Raw genomic sequence first — 22,256 nt, forward strand, 5'->3', positions numbered from 1 at the left:
GATGCAGACGAGCAATGCAATTTCATCTTTCGCACCAGTAACGCTTCGTGATTCGCCAGATTTATGTTTCAGAAGCTTGGTAGAAAAGTGGTACAGGTGTATTCTTTGTACGAATCTGCACTGCATAACTGAACTGCAAACTACAGGATCTTGTTATATAGTTTCGAGATTTTATGAGTTCTCGTAATAATACGTTTTAATGCGCGATGACTGATGTACATACTGCGCGTTTCCTAGAACAGATAGTGGTAGAATTATATCAGTAAAGGTTTTCAAGATTCACAAGCGTCTCTTTATCGATCTAATCTATTGCTCGAAAGAAATCCGTAAAAGAATCGCAGCTATTTCTCCACGCAGAAGCTCGTAATTGGGATATCGATTTTTAATTGCAATCACGACGCGATTCTTATCGCGCAACTGCGATTTATTAATTGTTCGTTCCCCGAGGCGTATGCATTTTCTCGAAACAGCGTCGCAACCACGAAGTGTGGATTCTTAGGATTTTCAGACACGTAAGAACATACATTGTTAACCGTCAGAGTTTCGTAACAGACTAATCGGAATACTTAGCTCGTCAGTTGAGAAACCGGCATTCATCGAATAACCGTCGAAACGAACTTGGTAGGAAGATCATATGCTAATCCAGATCCTAATTAGAATTATAAGGTAACACGCGAAAACAACAAGCCTCGTAGCCTTCGAACATGTTCACCTTCGGCTATGAAATTGCGGTATTCGAAGACATTGAACAGATGTATAGGTTCAACCTTCGTTTCGAGCTTCGATCGAGTTCGAAGACACGCAAGACACGATTCGTTCGATCTTCGCGAGGCGTGAACTTTGACATTTAACGTTTCAAGGATCTCAAGCGACTTAGGCGGCGAAAATTTACGAAAATCGATGGTGAAGCGTGCCGAGATCGGATGTCACCTGGCATACTGTAGTCGTTCATGGTTGTGGCCCGTTACACGGCCAGGATTCGACCGTTCGATTCCTTTCCCGTACGCCACGCAGTTTTGTAGCCCGTGTTTTGCCTCGTTATGTATGCACGTAACGCATTCTTGCGCAAGCAGAAGCAAACGTCCGATTTTCGATCGCAGTAGTGTCGTATAACGTGTGAAAATGTACACGCGTTTTGTATGCTCGATCCTTGTCGTCGGCTCGCCAAATTTTCTTCAGGATATCTCTAATATGTGCAGCGTAACTAAGCATCAGTTAGGCTCGCGGAATTAGCTTCTAACTTTAGTGCACAATTATATCGTGCTGTATCCCATCTTGTATATGGCGTGTAACGTGTTGGCTGGCAAATATGATGGAGCCAGCTACGATCGTCGGTTAGAAGCCGGTTAGTTATTAAGTTCTTGCTTAATACCGTACGTGCGGTGAATTTGTCGCTTTTTTCTCGTTGATCGTGGTATAGCGTAGTTTGAAAGTGAGGTAGGCTACAAGGTAAAACTGGAATGATAAATCTACGACGAAGTAAATCTTTAGCAGAACGAAAGTGTGTGGCGAGTTGATATTTATTTGAACGACGACAGTGAATTAAAGTTATGAGAGAAATCAAAGACGCGTATTCTGTTACATATGCAACTTTATGAAAAAGAAAGTAGACTGCCCAAATGATAAAAAAGCCCACGCTTACCAGGCTTTTATCTAGTTCTAGTTGGATTCTGTTGCTTCAACAGCGCTCCATTTGCTTCCGCTTCTTTGGTATACGACAAAATGTGCCCTGATACGTGTAATTTTGTGAATCCTACGATTGCGGGGATAGTTGGAGATACGTTTCTTTTTTATCTTTGCAATATTGATCGTAAAAGTCAAGTCAAACAGACTTGAGTGAGTGATAATTACTCGATGTTTAATAACAGAGATATATATTTTAAATAATGAATAGCATGTGGCTGTATAGAGAGTGTTGAATTCTTTGTTTTTTTGTTATATCTTGGGCTAGAGTGGATAAAAATCAAAACTTAGAAAATGAGCTTGTAGCACAAATGGAACTTAATTTCGTGAAAATGTCGAAATTTGTAGGAAACGAAAAATTATCGTCCAGTACCGACAAATTGTTCAATTAATAGATTTTTCAGCCTAAATGCTTAATGATGTTAAAAAGAATATGTGAATATTAGGACACACATTTTTACTCAAATTTTATTTTCAAACATATCGCAAGCAAAGTAACTGATGTTTTCTTTGTCTGTGCATTCGACGCGTGAGCAGCCGTCGCGTTCGTCGTTTTTGGAACATTGAAAATCTCTACGACCTGTACCCGAGTCATCTCATTTTCGAGGAATAGCTTTAAAGTCGCATCCATATTCCCTCTATCCAATTTCCTCTTTTCTGCTTTGGAGTTTCGGACATTTTTCTGCGAGGAAAGACAGAAGAAGGTTCAAACGAACGTTTTCTAATTTACTATCAGTTGCCAACAGATTGAACTTGCAGATGAAAAAGGTTTGGTTTGTACCGGTCGATGGCTGATCGGTTGGTACTGGACGATAGTTGGATAGTCGGCTGTGAACGACAAACTCATGGAAACGTTTCAGACTATGACATATATGATATACAAAGAAAATTGTAAAACTGGCGCTGGAATTACACTTAATAGGCTAGATATGATGGTATACACAATAGAAAAAGAACATCTACTTACCCGAGAAATGAAATATCAATTAATTCTTAACACTTGGAACATGGAATATGGAAAAATTCGTTTATGCGAATAAAAGTGCACGTGAGAAAAGTTAGAAGTAATTATGATCGGTACTGTATGCCGGCTGGTACTGCACGATTCTCCCCTGCTACTATTTTTATTTTCTCTCAAATTCTTAGGGCTACCTTTGCTCAGAGATACTCCTGATGCTCTTCGGAGTCTCCGGTGGTCTTCGCTTCAGTGGTGGTGAAGCAGTTACAAATCATATCGGCTATCTGAAGACTCACAGGTGCTCGAGTCTCCTACGTGGTATAATGTCATGTTGCTGCATTCAGTCCCTGGGACAGAACAAAACGGATAACATCGGATGAATCAATGTTGTGCACGAATTGCATTGACTCGAGATAACAAGACCACGACCCCGTTGCCGGTGATGAAGCCGTGTTCAAGAGGAGAGGAGAGTTTCCAAGGGTCCTTGTTAAGACTTTCGAGAACAGGGATTTCGTCCTCTCGAACAGGAAAATACTTAACGAGCAGTATGCCGCAAACATTTCGTTTACGCCCCATTCGACGAAAGCAAACGCTCTGTACTTCTTTAATTTTATTTAAATATCGTCAGGAGACCTCTGCATTCTATAAGTATGAAAGCTGCCAGTAATCGCGTACTTTGACGATTCTCAATGGATTTGTATTTAAATTTCGGTGATGCATAATTATTTCACCCTCGTTGTCGATTCTTCCTTTTCTGTTTCCACCAAAAGCTGCAAAGGCCGCAGAAGCTCAATTATCCAAGAGCATTAATACGCTTTTGATCAGACATGCTATCACCGAGTACAAAATCCTGAAAACGCATTACTCATCCGATAAAAGTATAAATACTCGTTATCGAGAGAATACGTGCATAAATACGATACGAAAGCATCAATTCTCTTATTTTTGTTCTTCTTATCTCTGATCTGTGCCTTTTCTAAATGCACAGCGGGATGTTCACGATTCATCGAAAGATCGCGCGTCAACTCGAAACGTATGGACGCGAAAAGCGTGCTCGTTTTTCCATTAAAATGGCCATGGCGATACGAGAACGTGTCCACTCCACGACAATACCGGTCATAGTTGAATAGAGAGGAAGAGAGAAAGAGAGAGAGAGGTAAACAAAGTAGAGAGTGGAAAAAAGCAATGAGCCTGAATGACAGAGTGCGCGAGCCACTGCTCGTATTATCTGGAGAGGGAGAAAAAACAGTGCGAAGGTCTGCCGAGTCATTGACCGCATCCAACGATAGTAACGAAATGTTCCGGTGATTCCGTGCTAATTAATTCGCGTTGCATAGTTACGATTGTACACGCTTCAAGTAGCCGCTGGCACTCGAGCTTGTGTCTAGCTTGAAAAGGCGTAGACGAGACACGTGGAACGTGTCGTCGCGTCGCGGCGTCGGTAGCATTGTCGCCGAAGGAAGAGAACTCTTAACCTGCTCCGGGGTAGGGTATGGCCCCTTGGCTCATCCACGCAGCCAGCCTTTTTCTTCAAAGAACAATTGAGCGCGCTTCTCTTCCGCTTCTTCGAATCCCTTTCCGTTTCAAGCGTTTTCCATCGCGAACCTTGTAACCCACGGGAACGACTATTGTCTTCGATCAGGGGATCGTTGTGAAATAGAATTACATATTCTATTTTCCGACCAGCGCGCTGCGGAAACGAGAAAGATAGCCGGTAGGCGACTAGTTCCAATCTAGATGACTGGTCTGGCTCGCGTGAGATATCAAAAACTGTAATATATTATCATTTTCATGGAATTAATCGAGCGGTACTTGAAATCACTTACTCATTGAGTTCGATCAGATTAACTTTATTTCTCAGGGTGTAAAGTACAAGTCCGATCTTTATTCTTTCTAGTGTATCGATGTGAATTTTTAATAGATCTGAAAATGTCTGGGATATTCGTGAACGAGCATACTGTACTATAAGATCCTTCGTTGGATCAAATAGTTGAAGCTTGCTTCTTGATAAATATAAACATTTCTTTGGAAGAAATTCAAACGCGAAGTTTAATTCGACATGCGACCTCGTTTATTTACGATAAACATCTTGTTCGCAATAATTATAAACAAAGTGTATATAAAATACAAAACAACGAACATTTTCGAAGCTTCTTCGCCTTGAAAAACGGAAATACGCTCGATACTCCCAATGAAACGTTTCTGTTTTTGCGTAACGAAATGCAAGGCGACTGCCAGATAGTATTAGTTGCCACGATCAATAAGCTCTGACGTCCCACAGTTACTTCTCTGTGAAGTGTTTCTTCTCTGTGAAGTGTTTACGCCGTTCGTGGTTACCGACTACGTCGAATGCCTATAAATAAACTACTTGGCACACCGGTCATTATGCGGATTGCCGATAACTCTGTCTAAGGCTGGCGAATAATCAGGAAATCGCGATACGCCGTAGGAATAATTTCAGGTACAGATAAACGGTGGCCTATTGGCACGATGTATCGCTCGACCTATTTTCCCCCGGGGATTAACGCGACGAATTGAACGCTCACGGGCTTCGTTTCGAGCTCAACAATGCAGATATTTCGTAGTTGGCGATCGTACGAGGTTTACCTTAATCGTCGAGGAAGATGAATGGACTTGATCGTCGTGGGACGCAAGGTCTTTGACCTTAACCGCAGGAAGAAAAATATTAGCAAACTATGATCCGTCGGATAATTACGTCTGTCCTTTGGTATAACAGAGATCACGATAGGCCAGTTAGCACGACAATGATCATTGACAGGCTGAAATGTATATCACGCATATGAAACGCATCGTGGCCTGCGCAGAATCTCTGCAAGGAAAGTTGTTGCCCCGCTCGAGATACAGGTTTTCTATTATTCAATCGATCTTTACGCATTTCTGCGTTTAGTTAATGGCACGTACTGGTTACGAAGGAGAAACGAGAAGTCGGATCTGTCGATTTATTGAGCTACAAAAAGAGGAATGAATTCGTGGAAGCTAATCCCGTGGCCGGTACCCGATCGGAAAAAATGAGTCTTTAGTCTTCTTTTACGTTATACGTATACTGGTTACTGCTACACGTAACGCAAAAGAATAATAGAAGTATTTCGTTGAATATCAAGGAAAGGTATAGATATGTAACTGGAAAGAGAAAGTTTATTTAAACGCATAGTACTCTGGTAAAATCACCGAATCGATGGCATAATTGGACGTCGTACGAGACATTGTACGTACCCATCTTTGATCCACGATTCGATTTATAGATAGGATACTGTGAAATAACTATGATGTTTGTACCATGCGTGGGCGTTCCTCGCTCTTGGAATTAAGATGGATCGATAAGATCGCGTAAAGTAAAAGCTTCGACAAAGCGTCGCATTGTTTTGATAACCGTTTGATCTTCTGTCGCTTCGTAAACCATCTCCGTCTATGGACGAGCGATAAAAGGCGTCAGTCGGACCACGCGACTTTCTCGTTGACCGACGATGAGTCGCGATTGAAGCTCTTTGTTCCGTAATCCGCATCATTCGTCTCTCACCAGAGGACGAGTTTACCCATTACACCGTCAGCGTGTACGATCCGCGATAGTACGACCTAGGGCAACATTCCTGAGAATTTGCGACTGTGCGAGTATTCTCGATCCTCTATCACGCCGGATCCGTTTCTCGCGTACTACGATACGATTTCGAGCAAAACTCGCGCGAGGCTTTATTCGATAAGTACGTCGTCGTTGAAGATTTTTTTATCGCCATTCGAGAGATACGATCGACTTAGGCGAGCACAAGTTGCATAACGGTGTCTTATGGATACCGATAAGGCTGAAATAAACGCGGCGTTGTAAGAGCCGGCCAATTGACACGAGGTTTAATTAGAAAATCGTGCGAGCGCGATTTATCTTTGGCGACCGGGACGATTCGTCTTCGATCAAGCGAGCACTTGTACGGACGCGAACGATTTATGGCGTCTATTAAAAGCTCAAGAGCAGGGATCTGTCAGTGCTGGAAAAAACGTGTGAAAAGTCCGTGGCTAGGAGTCAGCCTTGGAAAATCGAGTATGGAACTTACGCGCGCGTCATTCGAGCGGAGTAGCGAACGATCGCTAGGCTGGCGCGGAGGAACGACGTCGTACGTCCTCGGAAGGTCACACAAGAGAGAAAGGCCGGGAGGGAAGGAAAGTCGTTTGAATTTCGGCGTTTGAGCGACGAGTGCACTCGCTCTCGTTCCCCGTACGGCGTTTCAAAGGAGAGATTCAAGGGTACCTAATTCTGGAGTATTTTTTCGCGTCGTCGAGAAGGCCCTGTCCCGTTTCGCGAAAGCGAACGATCTCCTAGGGTGGGGAACTGTAGCGTTCCGAACTTGTACTCTTTGGAACACTGTGAAAACTGAATGTGAATTTGAAGTCTACTTGGTTGCAAACGGCCGAGAACCACACTCCTCTGTGTGCCGGAGTCAAGCATGCTATTTTCGCGAGACATCCGAACGCACAGAGTAGCGTGCATCTCTGTGCAGATTATTCACGCTGGATTGCATTAAAGACAACGGCGCATTCTCGGCGTTTCTATCATGCAACAGCCTCGTATCGTGTATCCGTCAACGGCTCTTGCGACTACCTTAGCAATTAGTCTTTTCTATGCTTCTCCTTTCTTTTCTTCTTCTTTTCTTTTTTTTATTCTCGTTACGCGTGTGTACGTATGCTTGCGCGCACAGGCGCATCTAACTAAGTATGCACCACCTTGAACATGTTGCATGCACCCGTATGCACCGCACGAGCCAACGACACTAGACGCGTACGTACGCTCGCTGTTGGTTCAACGTTCCGTCTGCTTATTAAATGCAGCCACCGTGCTCTCGTGTTTCACTGGTTACTCGTTAGTACACACGAACGACGTGTTACGAACATAGACGAAAGTGCGGGGTATCCGTATCTACCTTTACCAAAGAACAAGAGTACGTTAGCGGGCTATTCGCATCTGTTCGTCTTCGCTGACCACGTTGTATTGTTTTCCTTTGGTTCGTTTTCTTCTGTTCGTTTGTCAGTGTGACTGCACATTTCTGGCTGGGCAGTTCAAGCACGAAACTAATTCTATTTGCTATCGCATTTTATTGTCGCTGGTAGAGTAGATAGTAGGTTGTGTAGTTCAAAACTGAGATTTCTATTTGCAAAGTTGGCGAGACCAGTATGTTTTTTTCGAACTGTCAGACATCGTGAGACAGGGTGTAGCGAAACATTTTGTCTCGCCTCGGAGCCACGCCCTATTTATATAATCCTCGATTGCTCTTCGTCAATATTTGACCGACGTCCCACGGCGTATAGTACTCGAAAACTCCATCTAAACTTTAAATCATCGTACTCGATCGTCTCGTTCGTCGATGATCTCTCGTCGTATCGACGATCCTGTTCGTTTCCTCCTATGTTCAAACGTATATATACCTATTGGAGTAGTATCGTGGGCGTACTCGTGTTTGTCGCGCGACAAATTTCTCTGTCTGTTCCTCGCTGTCTGTCTGCTTGTCACCCCTATCCTTTTTCCATCGCCCTCGTTTCCCTGGCCCTCTCTGTTGCTCTTTGAAGTTGCGTGAGTATATACAGAGAAATGCAGGATCAATAGGGTGGTGGAGGGTACGAAAGCACCCCAGCGCGATTTCATGACTCATAATACACACTTGTTCGAGTCCTGCAGCGTTTCGTTCTCGCTTTATCTTGCACGTGTCTCTGGTTTCCAAACAATTTTTATAACAGGAAATATTTTCTAACTTTTGTTCCTTTATTTTTTGAATTACGATAACGCGTGTCCGAGCTGGAATATCGATTTTCCACGATGCTCGTCTTCCCCACTTTTCCCACTGTCTCACGGCGAACAACGCTTTTTCAGCTCGCTCTCGCCGAATTAATTAACACCGACCTGCTCCTGGAAACTTTTTCAACCGGTCTTTCGGCGAGCCGCGTACTTTCGGTGCCCTCGACGCGATCGCGTCCCCATTTCACCGCAACGAAAAGAAATTTTAGTTAATCAAAGACTGCCCACTGGGCTATGCGACTCTCCGATCTACTCTCTGACTTGCACGTTTCACGGTTTGTCTTTGTACGCCGTAATTTTCTGGAAAGTTTTAGAAACTACCTTCTTAACGTCTTTTATTTCTTACTCTGTTCAATTAAAGTCTTTGAAGTTGCATGATAAACCGGTTCTAACGAGCAAGGATATTTGTATAGAATATGGTAGACAAGAATCGGAATTATGCCTTGCTCTTGCGGTAGGGAAGAAACGTGATTGCCTCCCAGAAATCTTTCTTAACGACTTCCAAGTCGGAAAGAATTGCTAAAAAGGAAAGAAAGAAAGAAACGCGTCTGTAGATGCCGTGGTCGAAGGCAGTCGAAGGTGTCCCGAATATCGGGGACCAGTTCGACAGGCCGAAACTCGAAGCCTGAAGATATCGTAAAAGCAAGAAGATAGAGGCAGGTAGAGCGATGATTGGATAAAGGCAACTGCCATACACGTTCATAACGGAAAGGCCGAATTTATTTTCAGGGGATCGTCTAACCGATCTGGATAGTCCACGTTTGGCAAGGTTAGGTCGACGTTGCAAGTGCTTGTCTTTGAAAAAGATCGGACCTGAGGGGTGAGTCATAGAGCGGCCGGACATGGCGGTGCACGTTTTTCATCTATCGACCTGCGGTACAGAAAACGCAGGATTGGTCGTGGGGAAACTCGGCTCAAGCCGCTTCGCCGGTGTACAACCGTGCGTATACATCGTGGGGAGGCTTTGCTCGCTGAAAATCGATTCTAGATAATGGGCTATAATTTCATTCGCGTCCTACCGAATGAAAATCGAACAACTTGAACCGTATTGATGAAACTCTTCGATCAACCGAATTGGTTGTACGCTGTTCCAGCGATTTTACGGAGTGTTCGCTCTCCTGTGTCCTGCGAGCTGAGAATAATTTTATTTGAAACGATAGTTATATAGAAAGTTGATTTTATTTTCAAGTCAAGCGTAATTAGTCGACTAATTTCAAACATGTCGAGTTGTCTAAAGCTAAATAGATCCGGAGCGATAGATGTATAAATTCTTCTACGATCTGCTCGTATATATTTAATATGGCTACTCAGTCGCTCTTTGTATCTCTCGATCGAAGCAATATCCTGTTGTGAACGTAAGGTATTCCGCTTGAACCGATTTGCGTAATATTCGTGTTTTTCCCCAATAAACGACGAGGCTTAGTTCGATAATTATAATTAGACCGCCGATATCGGAGGCGGTGCGGCGTGAAAATAAAATCAGTCGCTGGTCGAGATAGAGCGAAGTGGCGCGAATCGACGGGGAAAAGGATAAAATGATAGGTTTTTCTGTTCCTGTACGTTCGAAAGTCCGAGTTCGACTATCACCTGCGTTACTAGTTCTCCGTTATTTAGTTGCAAATTGCCCCGGTTACGACGTCGATCGCGTACAGTTATCACAATGAGAAAGTCGCGAGCGATTCGGGAAAATTATGTTTTACCTGGCGTAATACCTGGTAAATTATTGGTGAATCTCTACGATCGAGTCTACGACATATGACTTATTGTTAGGTATCTGATTCAAGCGTGTTCGGTACCAGATACAGTATCGTATCACCGCTCGTCTGTATAGCTACTCGGTACACGTATCATGTTATACCTGCTACGATTAGCTTGGTCTCCTGGATATTCCTGTTTACGACGACAAAACAAGTCTCGAATCAATAGCGCAAAGACTTTGTCTCTTCCTCCGCCACTTTGTAACTTTACATTGTATATGTACTTTGGTTAACATCTTAGGTGTTATGGGCGGGCTGAAACGATGGTTGACACGACGGAATAAACATTTACGTAGAGTAGCATTTTAGAATATAAACTGATCCTGTTCGAATCTAGTCCGTGCGATATATTGAAAAGCGACGCGACTTCAACCATAACCACGTCGTGAGAGTAAGAATGTTTATACTAGATTCGTAGAATACACGTGCAGGTACGACCGCTCGTTGGAAGAACGTTTGCTGTGCGCGTGAAATCACGAAGCATGTACGGTACGACTGAGAAGCAGAGTCCAATGTGAATTGTTAAAGAGTTCAAGGTTTTAAAAGAATCGAGTCGTGTTGATCGTAGAGTTAAGTCATTACTGCGTTATTTCTGTTATACCGTTAAATATAGTTTCTGTTATACATCGAACGATTAAAAACATGCTCACGATCCAATCTTTTTACGATGTATTCTATTACATATCGTGACACGTTTAACATCGATTAATTGCGTGAAACGTATGATTTGATGACTCGCGGTTTTCCTCTACCTGTATTTTCCATATCTTGTCACCATCAACACGATGTCAGTTAATTACTTTAATCAACTTTAATGCATGTACACCAGCCAGACGTGTACATCCTGGACGTGTGACATCGATGCGTCACGAGATCTTGTTCGTTTCTTTCCTTTTTTTGTCCTTTTATGCAACTGGTTCGAGGTGGATCTCGAAAAAGGAAAGAGCTGCCGATCGTCGATGTCTGCACACGTAGACGCGCGTCTTACGATCTGTGCGTGGCCCTTGAATGGCTACTTGTTGGAAATGAAAGTAACGCGTTTCGAATGCCGGAGCATAGGCGACTCGATCGGGCTTCCCTCCCGTCCCTTCCGCTCTTTTCCACTCTCTTTCTCCGAACACGAACGGAGTAAACGTTGCCGCCGTGCACCGTACAGCTCGATCTGTCCTTATGCCGCGACTAGCGTAAGTGTTGAAAGACAGGATCGTCCTTGAACGATAAAGCTTCCATTCCGTAACTCGGTGCGCTACGGCGAATGTCGTTTTCTTTCATGTTCCCAGAACCTTGAGGAATTCTCGGTGCTGTGGCGCTATGCGGTTTAATCGGTTTCGGGTCATCACGCGAAGCGAATACTTTTCAGAAGAGAACACGATATTCCACGGTATGGAACCCGGTACCTTCCTCTCTACGTGAATGAATTAAACTTTCGATTGATGAGGCTTCTTGCGTGTAGCCGGTAAAAGAAGGGGTCGTAAAATCGAAGTTACGTGTTTCGAGTGTCCGGCATAAACGTTAGAGTTACGACGGTACCGAATTTACGTTTAGATACTCGTTGAAACGCGTAAAATAGGATATTCAATCTGGATATCCTTTATAGGTGGCGCTATACAACATCTCGAATAATACGATTTACGATCTCGTTGTACATATTTCTTTCGTCGTTCGCATTGATCATCGCGAGTCTACGTAATACGTGCGCTTTCCATTCACGAGGCTCGTTCAAAATGTGAATGAAAATTCGTCGGCGGAAGAAAGAGCTGGTCGAGGCTGTACGGTAGCGGTACTGTTGCGATTCATAAGTCCGATAAAACGGTCAGAACCTATGGGTCCCTGGCCTGGTGGTGCCCGACCAGTTGGAATCGCGGGTGTACGTTGCGGCAATGGCAAGCAGAGTCCAGTTTCACTTTTCGTGCCGAGCCGCTAAACGGTCAGAAATCTTTCCACCGGCAGACTTGCGAAATCCCTCATTGTCCTGAGGAGGGCAATGCGTGTATGTGTGTCAGGAGGTTTTCTCAGCCGTCGACCGTAATGAAGACATACACACGGAGCACTGTCTAGCGTGCACACTGCCGCCGTTCGACCATATCCCTGCGAAGAAAAATTCTCTCTTTCTCCCTTTGCTGTTGGCAGACGACGTCGAGCCGTGGAGAAATGTTCCGATCTGCAGCGGCACTCGACAGTAAACTTTCCAACAGTTTCTGCTCGTGGCTCGCTACACAAAAACCCTATTCTTCGGATAAGATGATTGTCGATACATCCTCACAGAATATTTTCAGCCAGCCTAAGGACCCGTAAAAATCCCGTAAATCTTGGGATTTATTTAACTAAGATTCTCCAAAGGGACAAATCTATCACCGACTACGGCAAGATACGAGAAATCCGATTTTCTAACGTACGATGCTTCCCGCTAGCAACTTTCTCTCAAGGGCAGTTAGCATCCTTTTCCAACCACCGACACAAAATTAGCCATTAACAGCCACGTCCATTTCCCTCACCTTCCGAACCAAAGCTTTCCTCGACGGATCCGATGATCTCGCATCCTTAGATCGCATCATAGTTTTCCTCTGCAGCGTCATCGTGACGGAAAGTCAGTCGTTACAGTCAGTTAGAGTCGTTACACATCGGTCCGAGTCAATATTCGGTAGTTCGCAATAATTGATCAGAGTTCCTCGGCATCTTAAGCAATCATCGTCCGAACTTGTAACGCGCATCAAAACGCATCGACCAGAAGTCGAACTTGTAATCACGAACCGCTAATAGTAATCGCGAGTTCTACGCAAAGTGTACATATAGAATATATCATAATAAATATATATATATATTGTTAAATATACTCAAGTGTTTCTTCCTATCACTATCACGACCTATCACCTAAGATCATTGGAACGCCATGGTCGATGCATCGGCTCGAGCAACGAGTTGTGGCAGCTTTTTCGAACGCCTCGGAAGAAATTTTAAGAAGCCATGCTTCGTCGTTCGATCCACTGTCCCTTGAGAAACAGAAGTTTCGGGACAATCGATGAACAAAAATTGAGCTTTGGTACGATCGCGATTTAATATCAAATTTTTGTCTGTAAATTTTTTACGACAGCTTTTGGAAGTGTATTTTTTATCGCTCTGATAACAAATTGATATTAATTTCGCAAGAAAGATAAATTGTTTGCTTGAAATATATATAGGATGTATTTTAAACGAGGGATCAGAAATATCGGTCATGTAACGATAAAAATAATGTTTTACGAAATAGAACAACGATATAAAATGACATGAAATAAGGAAATCAAATTTTCCCAACTAGCTCCTGTGTATCCTCACATTCGTTCCTTATCTTCGTATCCTAGACACCGCACACTCGTAAAGACGTTACACGTTCAACGTAGATTCTTGCCACGTGTGCCAAATTTCCACGTGGCATAAATCATCTCGCCATTCTTCAGCTCGTTATAGCTCCACAGGAATTTTTCAGGCGAATTCGCTCTTCCATCATTCTGCCAAATATTAAAATCTATATAGTTTTGTTCTTTCCAATTACGTTTGACAATCTCATCGAGCTTCCAAACTACGTCAACTGATTGTGTGTGTGTGTGTTTTTGTTTACTGCAGGACCAGTACGAGAATCTGTCCCTGCACACGCAGAAAGGGATAGAGTTCCTGGAAAGGTATGGCCATTTCATTCGTGACCGATGCGCTATCGAGGTGGAATATGCTGCTAAACTCAGGTAAGAAATACTTGTGCGTATTAGAAGCGTTTTTTCGACGTGCATAGATTTCTCGCGAGATTTATCGTTGGTGGGTGTTTTTGTTTAGCCGAGATGCACGCCACTCTTTTTCTACATAAATTAACAAAGGGGGCAGTATCCGAGGTTAACGATTTCAATAGGACATCCTGTATAATGAGCGTGTCTCACGCACCCCATGAGTTCACGGACACAAGATGTAGTCAGTAATATTGTATTAAAGGGACCCCTTGTTTGTTCCGTGAATGCCGTCTACTGTTGCACACTTTTGTTCTATCTGGTGTCTCAAAAGCAGCTTATTTTCTCCTCTCTACCGGTATAATATAAACTGGTTTATATAACATGCACCTGATTTAATAAAAAATAACTTAATAACAAAACAAAGTATCGGCTAATAAACCTAAGGTTATCTGTCGCATTTTTTAAGAAGAAACGATTGGAATTTAGCTACGGAGGTAGCGTGATTTCTTTTGAATTTGGCAGGGTTTAATTGCCAGGAACGTGTTATCGGTGTCCCTTAATCAGTTGACGCATATGAAGTGTAGAGAATGATTCCGCGTGCTCGTCACACATCTATCCAAGGCACGTTCGTTCCACTGCATATAAATTATCACGGGCACGTTCCTCGCCTTAATGCGCCGTAATTTCTACGATACATGCTCGTGTTACTCGTACAAATGGAGTACCGTTTTACCGCGTGGCAGTTTCCCTCGATGCACCGTTGATTTTCATTAAAAGCATTCCGAACACTCTGCAAAATACGGTTATATTCTTTAAATCTAGCGCACTTAATTTCTTCGAGTTTCTCGGTTAGTTAGAGAAGTTCGGTGCAATGTACGACGAATTATCGGATACTAACCCAGATCTAGAAAAAAGAGCCCGAGAATCGTAAGACAGAAATAGCTTGTCAAGTCCCTTTTCTTCTATCTCAGTAATTCGAACGTAAAAGAGTTCACTTGTGTCCAAAGTAGCTTTATCGACTCTTTCTTAGCTAGCGACCTAGACCCTCGATATCCAAACGTGAATTACTTGGAATGTATTTCTGTCAAGCTTTTGAATAACGATCTCTGGATCTAGGCAAATGATATCGGGGATCGGCTTGAAAATAACTTTCCCAATTTTTGAACGGTGACCCAGACCTACGAAGGGGAATTCAAGCGGACTCGAAAATAGCTTTTCCGATCCGACACGCGCGCGTACATACTTGGACTTGTCTCCTAATTTACGGTTCCCGTTTCTTGGTATTTTAGAAATCATCGGCCGTTTTCACGAACCGTTTTCCGGTTTCGCGGCACGTTGAAGTCCGATAAACCGTATGGTTGATCTGGTATCAAGGACACGTCAACTTCCGGATGATAATGCATTTGGTAGCCGACACACATTTATCGCTCGTTCGTCGCCCGAGTGTTCAAATTAGAATGACTCGGCCGTAGTTATTTCTTGCTGCACGAATGACTAAACGCAATCTGAGCATGGAATTCTGGAAAACGTCCAGCTTTATTGTTCTACGTGAAACACGAGCTTCATCATCGTTTTGCCGCGCGGTTTTATAACGCTCAACGAGATTTCTTTTTCCTTACGCTATTATGGAGATTCTAATCTTCACGTTGCTATCAACAACATTACGATCTGTGCTCGGTTCCAAAGGCGTCCCTTTGAAAATATCTTATAAACCACAAACAGCTAGAAAAGGACCGACGTTATTTAAACGTAGGATTTTCTTTTTTATCTTCTACACGAACCGAAGATAAATTATTTCCTTAGCAGGAGATGTTAGGTTTCTTTTTCATACGTTGTCTTCGGGTTGACTATTACACGTGATCGGCAATCTTGTTTCGTTTCTGATTTCAGACGTCTCGTGAAGAGCTATCAACCCAAGAAGAAGGAGGAGGAGGATTATCAGTAAGTATGAGCCAACTCAGAGGCGTAATACCGGATCCACGGTCCGTAGTAATGTTCCTCGACATGAATAATGCTTCAAAATAATTCCTACTGTAAAATACATTCTGCCTACTTTTTCTATCTTTCTTCTTTTCTTCTTGGCATGTAAATTATATTTTAGTAGGTCGTTCTTAGTCAGAGATAAATGATCCGGTAAAGAATATATTTCCTGTGTTTTTCCAAAGCGACCTTACTATCTGGCATTCGGCCCATCTTTTTATATTCTTAGTTATTTCGTGTACGTCAATCCTCGATACTTATTCCTCGTAGTCAGGATTGATCTCGCTACTGATCGCGTACGTCTTGCAATTCTTAAGAGTACGAATGCTTCCTAGACTTTCGATTAGAATGCAAACGCGGCGCCTGAAAGTAAAGAAAAATTCTCGAGCGCCTTTGATATTCCATGCGTGGCATGACAGAAAACAGTAGCTAATCTCTTATCTGAGGGCGTGGGTAGATTGCATTATAAGTTGTAGTCAGTAACTGGCTCGTTACTGCGCTTACAGGCTTGTTTCTTTTCATGCTGCCGTTCGTTCTGCATCATATTCATTTACGTAAACCAGAAGATTTATGACCTTGCGTCGTACAATTAAATACGAGACGATGTATGAACTTTGACCGCAGGTATAGTCCATGTCGAGCGTTCAAAATGGAGTTGAACGAGGTAAACGATCAGGCAGGACAGAGGGAAGTAATCGCAGAGAATCTACAGGCAAACGTGTTAAGGGAATTGAATATTCTCGTGAAGGATTTCAAGGAAGACCGTAAAAAGCACCTTCAAGAAGGCGCCAGATTAATGGCGAACCTGACCGGTCAGATTGGGAATCTGGAGCGCGCTAGGAAGGCTTACGAGAAAGCTTTCCGCGAGGCGGAAAGAGCAGTGGAAAATTATCAAAGGGCAGATGCTGATTTGAATCTCTCGAGAGCGGAAGTAGGTGGATGGTTTTGATCCTCGTTTCACCTTTTGCACCTGAGAAATTTCGAATTAACTTGGCTGAGTAGCTTTTAACATAAAACTCTAAGCGAATATCGATCCGTGGATACTTGTCGAGGAATACAAGTTGCGTGGTAATAATCTGTGAACTCTGTATGGTTTATTTTATGCTCAGGTCGAAAAGCAGAGGATGAACATGACCTTAAAAACTCAGCAGAGTGAAGAAGCGAAAACCGAGTACGCGAATCAGTTGCAGAAAACAAACGACATGCAGACGCTGCATTATCACACGGCTATGCCAGAAGTGTTTCAACACCTGCAGGTATACGATATTGTTTGATCTATTATTTATCTATCTGGAATCCAGAATTCCTATTCTTTAAAGATGTACACGATTTCAACGCTCTATATACCTTGTTGTAGGAACTCGATGAAAAGAGAATAAAAAACATGCGAAACTACATGCTAAAGTCTGTAGAAATAGAACGAGCAGTGGCTCCGATAATCGCTCAGTGTTTAGACGGTATCGAGAAAGCGGCAAACGAGATCAATGAGAAAAAAGACACGCTATTGGTAATCGAACGTTACAAAAGCGGCTTCCAGCCTCCGGGAGATTTTCCGTTCGAAGACCTTTCCGTGGCTAAAACGTATGACAGCAATAGTCAGTTGTCACAACCCGTGATGCAGCCGATACACAATCATCACCTGACAGCGAAGGGTACTGTTTCCGGTAGTAAGATCAAGAAGAGGGTCGGTCTGTTCGGCATATTCAGTAGCAATAAGGTAAATGTTGTTCACCAGCGATTCCACCAGTGTAGTTTTTATTTGTGTCATAAGTATGTTTGTGATTCGAGCATTGTTCACGTTTTTTACTCTTTCTCTCTCCAAAAGTGTAAAAACGTCGAAAGTAAGAACGAAAGATAGTTACAATATGCACGAAATATTCCTTACTTTTTGTAATTACCTTATTACCGATACGCATATTCGCATAATTATCTATCGACAAGCCTGAAATACGCACACAGATCTTTTGCAGCATGAGTGATTCGTGTAATTTTTAGTTTTCCAAATAATCGTGTTATCCGTTTTTTAGCGATGTATTATTCGTTTAAAATTTCCTTTTTATTTCGTGCGATCGTTAAGGCGAAAGGGATGCAATTAGGGATATCACGTTCATTCTATCTAGTTCGAACGATAATTTTAAATAGTATCGTGTTAATTTTCGCGTAGCCAGCATAACTTATCTTTCTTCTGTACTTTTTATTAATTTGGTGGATGGTTCGATCTGCCTGTGTGGTCTCTTGTTTCCAATCACCCGTGGACTATGAATTTGGATACTATTGTACTTAGTAAGTACACAACAAATCGCTTGCTCGCCTGCCACTGTGTAACATCAGCATTTTGTTCTGCATCGAGATATATATCAGTAATTACGTACGTTTGTTAGATGTGTCTTGTTGGCCGAGTACAAACTCAGACATCGTTGAAACAGTAAATACCATTTTGCGTATTGCGGAATATGTAACGTCCATGATATTTTCTTTACTGAGTTTTTACTCAACGCTATCGCCTGAGCCCCGTTTTCCCGATTTATTCGCTGAATGATACGCTTTTGGAATTTGTTTCATGCGAACAACAGAAGTTGATCGAGGTGGGCATAGCTTTGAAGGTCTGTCTATTTCTTTATTGTTGTCATTGTCTATTGTACGACAGTCCTTATTCACAGAGTCCCACGGTTTTGATGATTGACCACAGAATATACTCGCCTTTATGTATATTTTTTTTATTTCATTGATAGTTTGTCCAGCTCTAAGTATGCTCGTGAAAGTGACGCATAATATAAAACGTTGTTGAATTTGTATTTATTAACTCTTCATTAGTAACTTAGAATTAACTCTACTATCATATATTATGATAATCGCGTGCTTTCTTCTCTTTTGTTTTCCATCGTAATTCATTAAATATTTTGCTAACATTCACCTTTGAAACTTGGATACTTAAATTGAAACGTTCCAGAATAATGTGCCTGGATACGGCGACGGTGCAAAGGAGGACTGCAGCGATCTACCTCCGAATCAACGCAAGAAGAGACTGCAACAAAGGCTGGATGAAATACAAGCAAAAATTCAGCAAGAAACCGCAGCTAGGGACGGCTTGATGAAGATGAAAGGCGTATATGAACAAAATCCTGCATTAGGTGATCCGATGAGCATAGAAGGACAATTGAATCAATCGAGCAACAAACTAGATAAACTCGGCGCTGAATTGGCAAAGTTCCAAGGTTATTTCGAAGAAGCAATGCGCGCCGGTGTCAGTTTATCCAGGTGACCTTGCAGAATTTCATAAACTCTTTTCACGATCTACTTAGTTCATAGTGTAAGTTGTATAATCTAAAATTTCTAGTCCGAGTCAAGCACCACGAAAACCGACTAGTAATGGTTCCGCAACAAGGCCGTTAAGTTCAAGAAGATCCAGTCATTCGGGAGGAGAGGAAAGTCTGTCAAGATCGGCGTCTGATTCAAGTGTAAGCAATGCGAACGCCAATCAGCCAATACACAAGAAAAGTGCTCCGGGTACGCCGCAGCCGACGCACGGGTAAGTTTTAATTAACTAATTCTCATTTCGAATTCTACCAATTCTATATCGGGTCATATTACGAAATTAATTTAGGATCTACCGTGAAAGACTTCCTTTTTGTTAAGTCGAATCGTTGTGATAATAATGAGTTTTTGAATCGGTATAAATACAGATTAGAATTTTTAACTAGACCAATTAGACACGCTTTTCGCTTTACGGTACTGATGCACAGTTCCACGAATAGCCCGGAATCTGGTCTTGGAGAATCGAGGACATCCCTTCCTGGTAGTGGCGGAGAAGAATATTACGTTGATGAAATTGATGCTCAACCGCCATTGGGAACTTGTAGGGCTCTCTATCCTTTCGATGGTACGTACATATATCCAACAACTTTACTGAAGTATTCTTAATTTATTTCTGTTAATAATCCGAAAAATATGTATATGAATTGATAACTATATTTTTAGCAACTAGCGAAGGTTCAATACCGATGTACGATGGAGAAGAATTATACATGATTGAATTAGATCAAGGGGATGGATGGACGCGTGTGCGTCGCATTTCACAACCAATCGAGGGCTTTGTACCTACATCTTACATAGAGTGTCATCTCTATAACACTTAGCCACTTCTTTTAGAACGTTAAACAATTGTGAAATGAGGAAGTTTCAAGGTTATTCATACTATGAGTTCAATATGGTACATTGAACGATTAAAAATAGCAATGAGAGTGTTGTTAAGGGTTTTGTGTTGGTTGAATGGCACAAGGTTTCAGCATATACTCTGGTCAAATCATGGGCCTAAATGTCGGTGATGTCGTATAAATAAAAATTATTATGTGCCAATGTTCTGATTTTTGGAAGAATCTTATAACTTTGGTTGTCGAAGGATCAGTCAATTATGCCCAACACATTTCCCTCTAGCTTCCATCAGTTTATCGAACAAGAGAGAACAAAGAGAAAATAAATTTCACTTTTAAGATCTAGCTTCTTTTATACAAAAGTGATCGACAAGTTGAACTCACTTAGTACTAAATAGCATAGTTAAGATCGTACAATTACGTAGAATGATGTTATGCCCAACTGTTTTAAGGACGTTTCATTGTACACGTTCAATATTTGCGAAGTACGATACATTTTTTGAAGAAAAATGATAAAAGCACCCTGATCACTTGGATGATTCTGGAAACGTGTCTCTGTAATTTAGATATGCACAAGTAAATAATTTGCAACTTCATTAATGAAAGTAAATACCTGTCGTATAATACACATACACACACACACACATATATATATAACATGTGCTCCGCCTACACATCACGGATAAAAATTACGGTCGTTGTAATTGCACGAGTTTTTATGTGCTTTTTTTTATTAACTCAGTTGTAAAGTAGGCAACTCACAGACGAATTCACATTATCTCTGCCGAAGTTCAAGAAACTGATAAATCCTATAGTGCTTTTAAATTTTATTTTTATTTAAATCTTATATATATATATATATATATATATATATATATATATATATATATTACAAAAATGGGGAAAATGCATTATTTGTTTTATGACATATATATATATACATATATATATATGACATATATATATATATATATGTATATCAATGTCTGTTTCTTGCTTTAGCCGATGATAGAAATGTGATGTCGCTTCTTTACAATTATTTTTGAATTATTTTTTATCTTCTATTGTTCTGTTAGTACGTTTATTAATTGACGTTCGTTTTTTCTTTTCTTTTTTTTCTTTTTAATGCAACAGGAAGGTGATTAGGTGGTGCTCTGTACAGCAAGTAGATTTCGAAAATTGGTCGGTTAAGTTTTGTTTATGATATTGCCTGGATGTGAATTTAGTTAGAATATATTTCTGTACATATTGCAAGGGATATGGGAGGAAGAACGAAATGAATGGTACGTGTGTGAGTGCCAGATTCGATGTGTATCCTGCGAAGCGATAAATTTGGTTCCATTGCAGATATAAGTACGAAATGGTGGTATTAACATTTTTGTTCGAAAAAATGCCTCTATTTCGATGCTGGAAGGAATTCTTAGCTTCGCAGTTACAAAGCCTAGATTCGTCCTAGATTCGATTGCGATGTATCGAAATCGTATAGTCGTATATATGCTCGCGTATTAAAAATATGTATATATATATATATAAATATAAATAAATAAATAAATATGTATATATATATACATATGGATATATAAATTATAATCACTCATTAAAGTATAGCTTCGGTATATAAGGTACGCAAGTACACGAAATTAAACAAAGATCAATAGCTCTTTTTTGAGCCACAATTTCTGCTGCCTATTCATTCGCTGTAATTTCTTTACCCCCTGACATACGATTATAAGTTTCACTGCATTTTCTGAACAACCAAGAATAAGCATGCAGTAAGTGTCTTCGCGCGATATTTTTTAAATTTATCATTAGTTGTCAGAATGCGAGCTGTAAGATTTTTGCGAAAGTCGACAGTATTTTCGCGTGCGGTTATCGGTTTCAATGAAAAGTCAGTCGCAATACTTTTCGCTTGAATATCGATCCTTGATAGGCTGTATTACTTGATGAAAGTGGGATGAGAAAATCATTAGATAACAATAGAAAAAAGAATCCGTATGTCTACCTTAATTCTTAACGTTCAACTGCGCGTCCATTCTATGTATATTTTGTGATTTTATATTCATGAACAAGTATTGTAGATAATTAACTCCGACTCATTATACGTTTAATTATTATTAATTATTATTATTATTATTATTATTATTATTATTATTATTAATATTGAAAAAATATAGCTACTAAACCAATATAACGTGGTTTGAGACACTCCTTAACATCCTTTTCCCCATTAGA

The 22,256-nt window shown here is 41.4% G+C and overlaps 1 protein-coding gene and 1 long non-coding RNA gene across 7 annotated transcripts in view; both read left to right on the forward strand.

The window, feature by feature from the left end:
* Positions 1–22,210, forward strand: part of LOC122565590 (formin-binding protein 1-like) — a 30,830-nt gene extending 8,620 nt beyond the window's left edge. For 2 of the 6 annotated variants that reach the window (XM_043721694.1, XM_043721698.1), the window contains exons 2-11: positions 13,799–13,914; positions 15,784–15,834; positions 16,498–16,804; positions 16,983–17,129; positions 17,231–17,590; positions 18,447–18,476; positions 18,824–19,131; positions 19,211–19,402; positions 19,617–19,753; positions 19,852–22,210. In XM_043721694.1, coding sequence (XP_043577629.1) covers positions 13,799–13,914; positions 15,784–15,834; positions 16,498–16,804; positions 16,983–17,129; positions 17,231–17,590; positions 18,447–18,476; positions 18,824–19,131; positions 19,211–19,402; positions 19,617–19,753; positions 19,852–20,009 — 1,806 coding nt within the window. In that variant the 3' untranslated portion in view covers positions 20,010–22,210. The remainder of the gene's footprint in view (positions 1–13,798; positions 13,915–15,783; positions 15,835–16,497; positions 16,805–16,982; positions 17,130–17,230; positions 17,591–18,446; positions 18,477–18,823; positions 19,132–19,210; positions 19,403–19,616; positions 19,754–19,851) is intronic. The other 4 variants (XM_043721695.1, XM_043721699.1, XM_043721697.1 and 1 more) reach the window with 4 other exon arrangements.
* LOC122565606 lies at positions 1,910–13,028 on the forward strand. Its single transcript, XR_006316218.1, has 2 exons — positions 1,910–2,747; positions 2,830–13,028. It is a non-coding gene; the product is annotated as an uncharacterized LOC122565606 (long non-coding RNA).
* Positions 22,211–22,256: the final 46 nt, after the last annotated feature.

This window comes from Bombus pyrosoma, linkage group LG3 (genome assembly GCF_014825855.1).
Source record: "Bombus pyrosoma isolate SC7728 linkage group LG3, ASM1482585v1, whole genome shotgun sequence".
NCBI classification, from domain to species: Eukaryota; Metazoa; Arthropoda; class Insecta; order Hymenoptera; family Apidae; genus Bombus; species Bombus pyrosoma.